Below are 7277 nucleotides of genomic sequence, written 5' to 3' on the forward strand. Positions count from 1 at the left end.
AGCGATGGAACACAGAGTCAGGATCCTGGACCATTGAGATAACCACACACAAAAAAGGTGTAATTCCCTCAAAGGCATTTATTAAAGGAAGACACCAACATTTTATATGGTAAATATGAAGAAGTGAAATCAAACATCACGCCCTTTAGGAAACAACAGTACATCATGTCCTATGAGTCTCTAGGCTAGACTTATGTCATGTCTACTTTCCAGGTTAGTATGAGAAGGGCACAGGAGGTCAGGATTGTTACAATCTCACATCACCTTTCTGTTCCTGTTTCCTGTTTCTGTTCCTCATAGGTTTTTTTGAAGTTGTTAAACTGGTATTTCATTAAATGTGTTCATGGAAATTTAATATTGAATGTGAAAAAATATGGCATGAATTTGTAAAAGTATGAAACCATTTTTTTGTTGTTTGTTCTTTATTGTAGTGTCGTGTGCTGATCCAGATGTTGATGTTGTGCACAAAACTGTTGGAGACTCACTGGAATTAATTGCTGATTATCCAAAAAATGGTCTTGAAGTGCAGTGGACATATAATGGGACTGAATTTGCAGCATATCAAAATAATAATTTACAAATAGTTAAACCTGATGTATTTCAAGAAAGGTTAAAGATAAATAAGGACCATATTAGCGTAACAGTAGCAGACCTTAAAATTCAAGATTCTGGAAGCTTCTCTATTATTGCAGTAGAAAAAACTGTTCAACATCCAACAAAAACCATTGAGCTGCATGTTCATGGTGAGTTTAATTGTTTGATATTTGTATTGTCAGTGCTGTTAGGAAATAGACAAGGCAAGTTTATTTATATAGCACATTTCATACACAGAGGTAATTCAAAGTGCTTTACATAAAAGGAAGTAGAATAATCATAAAAACAATAATAAAAACAATAATCACAAAAAAGGAAGTAGAACAATCATAAAAACAATGATCACAACAATAAAACAAAAAAATGTAAAATGTAAAAAATGATTGATTAATTTAAAAACTGTATGAAAAATGTAAAATAGCAAATTCTAAAACAACACATTTAAGAACTGATGCTGAATAGGTTAATGGTCATTTTAATTAAATAGTTCCTTAATGAAGAAATCAGTATGCTAATATAATTAATTTGCATGCTATTCTCCTACAGATCTCATCACAGATGTTCAGATTGAGTACAATGACTCCTGGTCGCAGTTCAACAATATCTGCACATTTCATCTTCGGTGTCTGGCATCTGGTGATCCAAATCCCTCCTACAGCTGGACGCATCATCAGGTCAAGACTCAAGGTCAACACCTGAAGATCAGCCTCCATCCAGCAGAGAGCGCTACACTCACCTGCACAGCCAACAACACCATCAGTATCAAGCATGCTGCTAAGACTGTAGTGTGCACAGACAAATCTGAGGGTCAAACATTCTGTGTAAAAAGTTAAATTCTTAAAGAATTATATAATTTACAAAAACTTTACTTTGAAACAAAGACAAACTAAGAAACATGCCCACCCATTTTTGGAGAACAATTTAAATGGCAACGTTATGTATAATTCTTAATTTGTTCTAAAATGATCTTGTTATATTATCATTCATTATGATGATATGCATAAGCAATTTTTGGATCTGTACATATTAACAACATGGACACAAAACAATAAAATCTGGTCTTCAGTAACAGCAATTTTTATTTATCTTATTTAAGTATTTGAATTATCTTATTTAATTGTATTTATTTTTGATGAGATGAGCTTGTGTGACACTTTGAACTTGTGTGAAGTGCTGCTCAGTGAATCTAAAATGGTTTTGTGCACATCATCAAAAAACACAAACTACATTTTAACCACAAGATGGCGCAGCAGCCACATCAGCTGCAATTTTTAAATACTAAAAGTATTAGTATGGCCTAGATTGTTCCCTTAAAAGGGCTTTTAACACTGTACTTAACTAGAGTTATCTTTTTCTAACACTTGCTTTTAACCCCGGGTAAGGAACACTATATACTCGTCATTTAGAAATTTGGTTAGCATTGCTTATTACCTGGGATTTAGCACTTTATGATGTTACCCGGATGCACGGCCATATTGGCGATACTCGGATGTAAACAACAGCATGGATTGTGTGGTTAATGTACAACTGAATACGTTGTTCTGCTAACTTACGTTGTTGAAACCATGAAAAAATAAAAATGTGTGGAAGCTGCTAAATCATACAGAAAAGGACTTAGGCCATGTTCACACGTGGTATCTTTTTTTTAAACTGCCAACGTCTGCTTTACAGTATAATCCAATGGCGTAAACTGTGTTTTCAAAAAAGTCTTGAGCATTTTTTTAAACGGCACCACCGGCGACTTTTTTCTTGTGCTTCAGGTTCGGGTGTCCCTTTTTCAAGTCCCGGCTCACAGACCCTTCCCAAACCATACTGTGAAATATAGTTCTGTTTAGTTCAGTGGTGTTGTTTACGTTCTGAGCCACCAATATGGCCTATTGATGACGTGTCATAAAAACGCTCTAACCTACTTCCAGCGAGCATAGTGTGGAACTTAAAAGCAAACCTACATTAGAAATTACATTTATATAATAATACATTCATTTCTGCTCTTCGTTACCCTGCAAACATGGCCCTGCAGGGCCCATGCTGGTTTTTTGCTGGCACAGTGGGCTAGGGCCAGTCCACACCAACCCTAAACAAGCCCATTGCGGGCTTGCCCAGGTGGGGCCCGCAGCTTTGGGGCCCACACTAGCAGACTGTCCACATTAATCCCATGATGGCCCAGTGTGGACAAGCCCGTTCGGGCTTAGAGCAACTTTTGTTGAGGCAGCCCTGTAATGCAACTAGGAGAATACAAAGAGCATTGACTGGCCATTCTTTAGCCACTCAATTGAACTGAAATGGCTCAAACCGAACGAGACCTATTCAGAACCTGTTGTTTCATATAGGCCAGGGATCCTCAAATCTGGCTCACGAGATTCACTTTTCTACAATGTTTAGCTCTAAGCCAAATCAAACACACCTGATCATGCTAATCAGTGTCTTCAGGATCATTAGAAAATCACAGGTGAGTTTGATCAAAGTTGGAGCTAAACTCTGCAGGAAAGTGGATCTCACAAGCCAGATTTGAGGATCCCTGATATAGGCATATTTGCTTTTCAAAGGCTGATTGAAAATGTTCCTTTCAGCCATGTCCTCCTGATTCTGAAGTTCAGAATGAGATAAAGTTGTGGTTGCATGATTCAAGAGACAGGCAGGTGGACGAACTGAGTGCTACCACCGTCTGCTGACTAACTAGCTGAGAGTCCTCAAGGAAAGAGTGAACTTTGCCAATGAATACTTTAGCATACCAAAACATATTTTCAGCTGAGGTCAAAGTAATAATTTGGTATTTTTTCATTTGTATGTTAATTCTATTTTTTTTTAAATATTTTTATAGATAATTTGTAGTCTCTTTTGGAGTGTCACATTATCTGTATCAACCTGAATTGAATGTTTTCTATTTTGATTTAATAAATCCATTGATGTGAAATCTCTCTGACTACTGTACAATTTTGACAATACAGACATTAGTTATGTGGTGACTGCATCCGTTTCAAATGTATAATAACTTTCCCCAAAGACCTAATTTATAGTAGCTGAAAAGTATTTTTAGTGAATCAGATTTGTTGTTGTGGATTAATAGTGCGGGTCCTGTCTGGGCCCAGTGAGGGTTTCCTGGGGGCTAAGTGAGGGTTGACCATGCAAGGCCAGCGCTAAGGGGCCAACATTATGCCAATGAGCAATGGCTCAGTGGCTCTGCGCTGGCAGCCTGCTGGGGGCCCTTAGGCTAGCCCTAAGTAGGCCTGTTGACTGAGAGATACAGAGCAGTTGATGTGAGGAAGTCTGTTGTTCTTTGTTCTGTTTAGCTGAATCTGCTGTCACGGATGCCTCAGTCTGTCGTCTAAACGTCTGGACATGAAGATCTTTCAAGAGTCCTGCTGCTCCATTTTAGGAGTTCTTCTGTTTTCCCTTCTCCAAGGTGAGTGATTTGAGAAATACAGCAGTTATTGTCAAAGAGGTTTTAACTGACAGGTTGTGAGACACTTCCTCATTGGTATTTGGTATGGATGGGGAATGAATGTGCATCTAGAAAAACTGCTCATGTAATGCTAATATATTTAATGGTCTCAAGTACATATATGAATGACACATTAAACTAAATTAAAAATGTTTATATTTATTAAATACAAAGCCAAATATGTTTGATGCAATGCATATTTAAAGTTTTTTTTTTTTTTTTTTTTTTTTTACTTTAGTGTATTTTTACTTTACTTTTTTAAATGAATGATCAGTGTTTTATCTGTGAGAAAAGGCAATTCAGCTCAGGAGACCTCAAACCATATCTTTTGAGAATGTGGCCAGCTGTAATAGAGCATTTTTCTATACCAGTACATTTATTACAGCAGCGGTGAAATCTGTGAAAGTTAATTAGGACATTTTTTCCAATCATTTCAATGGCAAAAAGTGTCCCAGTTGACTTGAATTTGCCATTAAAAAAAAGAACTATAGTTTGTCAACTTTCTGTTCCTGTTTTCTCATATGTTTTGTTGAGGTTGATAAACTGGTATTTAATTAAATGTGTCAATAGAAATTTTATATTGAATGTGAAAAAAAATATGGCATGAATTTGCAAAAGTATGTAACCAATTTTTTTGTTGTTCTGTATTGTAGTGTCGTGTGCTGATCCAGATATGGAGGTTGTGCACAAAGCTGTTGGAGACTCACTGGAATTAATTGCTGATTATCCAAAAGATGATCTTTTAGTGAAGTGGAAATATAATGGGACTGAATTTGCTGAGTATCAGAATAATAATTTTAAAATAGTTAAACCTGATGTATTTCACGAAAGGTTAAGGATTAATAAGGACAATATTAGTGTAACATTAGCAGACCTTAAAATTCAAGATTCTGGAAGCTTCTCTATTGTTGCAGAAAGAAAATCTGTTCAACTTCCAACAAAAATCATCGAGCTACATGTTCACGGTGAGTTTAACTGTTTGATATTTGTGTGGTCAGTGCTGTTAGGAAATACCAAATTCTAAAACAACACATTTAAGAACTGATGCTGAATATGTTAATGGTCATTTAAATTAAATTAAATAGTTCCTTAATGAAGAAATCAGTATGCTAATATAATTCAATTTGCGTACTATTCTCCTACAGATCTCATCACAGATGTTCAGATTGAGTACAATGGTTCCTGGTCACAGTTAAAAAATATCTGCACATTTCACCTTCGGTGTCTGGCATCTGGTGATCCAAATCCCTCCTACAGCTGGAGCGGTCATCAGGTCAAGACTCAAGGTCAACACCTGAAGATCAGCCTCTGTCCAGCAGACAGCGCTACACTCACCTGCACAGCAAACAACGCCATCAGTGTCAAGTATACTACTAAGACTGTAGCGTGCACAGACAAATCTGAGGGTCAAACGTTCTGTGTAAAAAGTTAGATTTTTAAAGGATTATATAATTTACAAAAAGTTTACTTTAAAACAAAGACAAAACATGCCCACCCATTTTTGGAGACCAGTTTAAATGATAAAGTTATGTATATTTGTTAAATTGCTCCAAAATAATCTTGTTAGATTGTCATTCATCATGATGATATACATACAAGCAATTTTAGGATTTGTACATATTAACGACATGGACACAAAAGTAAAATCTGCTTCAAGTCATCAGTTGTTACAGCATTTTTTATTTATCTTATTTAATACTTATTCATTTTTGAGGAGATGAACTTGCAAACATCTTGAACTTGTGTCAGGTACTGCTCACTGAATCTAAAACATGATTTTGTCTCATCATCAAACTACAAACTAAATTTTAACCACAAGATGGCGCAGCAGCCACATCAAGTGCAATTTTTTATATACTAAAAGTACCAGTATGGCCTAGATTTTCCCCTTAAAAGGGCTTTTAACACTGCACTTTACTAAAACCCTCTTTTAACACCGGGTAAGGAATGTCACACACTAGTGGTGGCCAGATGAAGCCTCATGAATCATTGAAGCTCTTCAGTCAAGTGGTTCTCAAAAGGGTTCATTTCTCGAGTTTCATTTTTTCATTTGGGTTTCAAGGGTTTCATTTGCTCACAATACCACCTGGTGGCCAAAGAGTGTAAAACAAGCAGATACATTACAGATGACTTGATGTGATCTGTGATCTTGCGCCAGCTGAGATTTATATGAATATAATGTGTATTTTCTGGTAGTATATAATCAGGTATAATCAACTGTAAAAAAAAACAATGGTGGATGGTGGGGCAGGGGGTCCTGTAATTACAAATGATTACAAAAATGTCTCATTTTAAACACATTTTTATTTAACAAAACTTTTTTTATTTAAATAAGCTTTATTAAATGGTTTATGAGCCGTTTTTCCCACAAAGTCAAAAGTTAAAAAATAAATAAGTAAATAAATAAATAAATAAATTATACAAAAAAAAAAAAAAAAAAAAAAAGGTGGCGGCAAGTGTCTATTTTAATGAATGACTCATTGAATCTTTTGATCAAAGGAGTCTTTCAATTTGGATCAAGCATATGACTGTTTTTCGACTAATCAAAAACAGATTCATACATAGCTGCTTTAAAACATTCTATATTGTATAAAGTGGTATACAAATAAAGGTGATCTGTAGAAATATGTGCATAAAATACCATCTATGTTTGCTACTGTCCACCATATTACCTTTAGGTAACACAGTTGACAGGTAACTTAGTTGACATTTTTAGTGTTTTGGGCCTATACTCAACATGGAAGCCTAGAACTACTGAGCATATGGTATGTTTAAAAATATATTTTCCTAAATAAAACATAAGCAAAAATACTTTTCTAACACAGTTGACAGTCAGTTAATCCAGTCTGCCAGATTCACATGAGAGCCTATGACCAGCGAGAGGCAGTTGGACTACTCTGTATAACTCTTTATGAGGCCACAGCTAAAATAACATAGTGAACATAAACATTTTTCATGTTTGGCTTCTTTTGAATGAGCATACAAATGCATTCATCTTTAGGTCAAACTTTCACTCACACGGAATGTCACGACACGTTGTTACCTGCTGCAGTTGCGCTCGTTTTTGAGCTTGAACTCCTTACTGGACACGGGGCAAGTGTATGTGGGATGAGACAATTTCAAGGCATTGCTTTCCTTCTTCAAACAGGACAGACAAGCCATGAGGAACTCATATGCATCCTGAGAGGAGAAAGAGAAGGTCAATCCAATTGATGAGCAAACAGCTTACAATAAACCTGCA

The 7277-nt window shown here is 35.9% G+C and overlaps 1 protein-coding gene across 1 annotated transcript; it reads left to right on the forward strand.

Annotated features, from left to right (window-relative positions):
* The first annotated feature begins 3911 nt into the window (after positions 1–3911).
* Positions 3912–5542, forward strand: LOC127158951 (uncharacterized). Its single transcript, XM_051101891.1, has 3 exons — positions 3912–3997; positions 4690–5001; positions 5182–5542. Exons 1-3 carry the CDS (start codon positions 3934–3936, stop codon positions 5466–5468), a joined length of 663 nt encoding a protein of 220 aa, XP_050957848.1. The 5' UTR covers positions 3912–3933; the 3' UTR covers positions 5469–5542.
* The last annotated feature ends 1735 nt before the right edge of the window (positions 5543–7277 follow it).

This window comes from Labeo rohita, unplaced genomic scaffold (assembly GCF_022985175.1).
Source record: "Labeo rohita strain BAU-BD-2019 unplaced genomic scaffold, IGBB_LRoh.1.0 scaffold_1800, whole genome shotgun sequence".
NCBI lineage: Eukaryota > Metazoa > Chordata > Actinopteri > Cypriniformes > Cyprinidae > Labeo > Labeo rohita.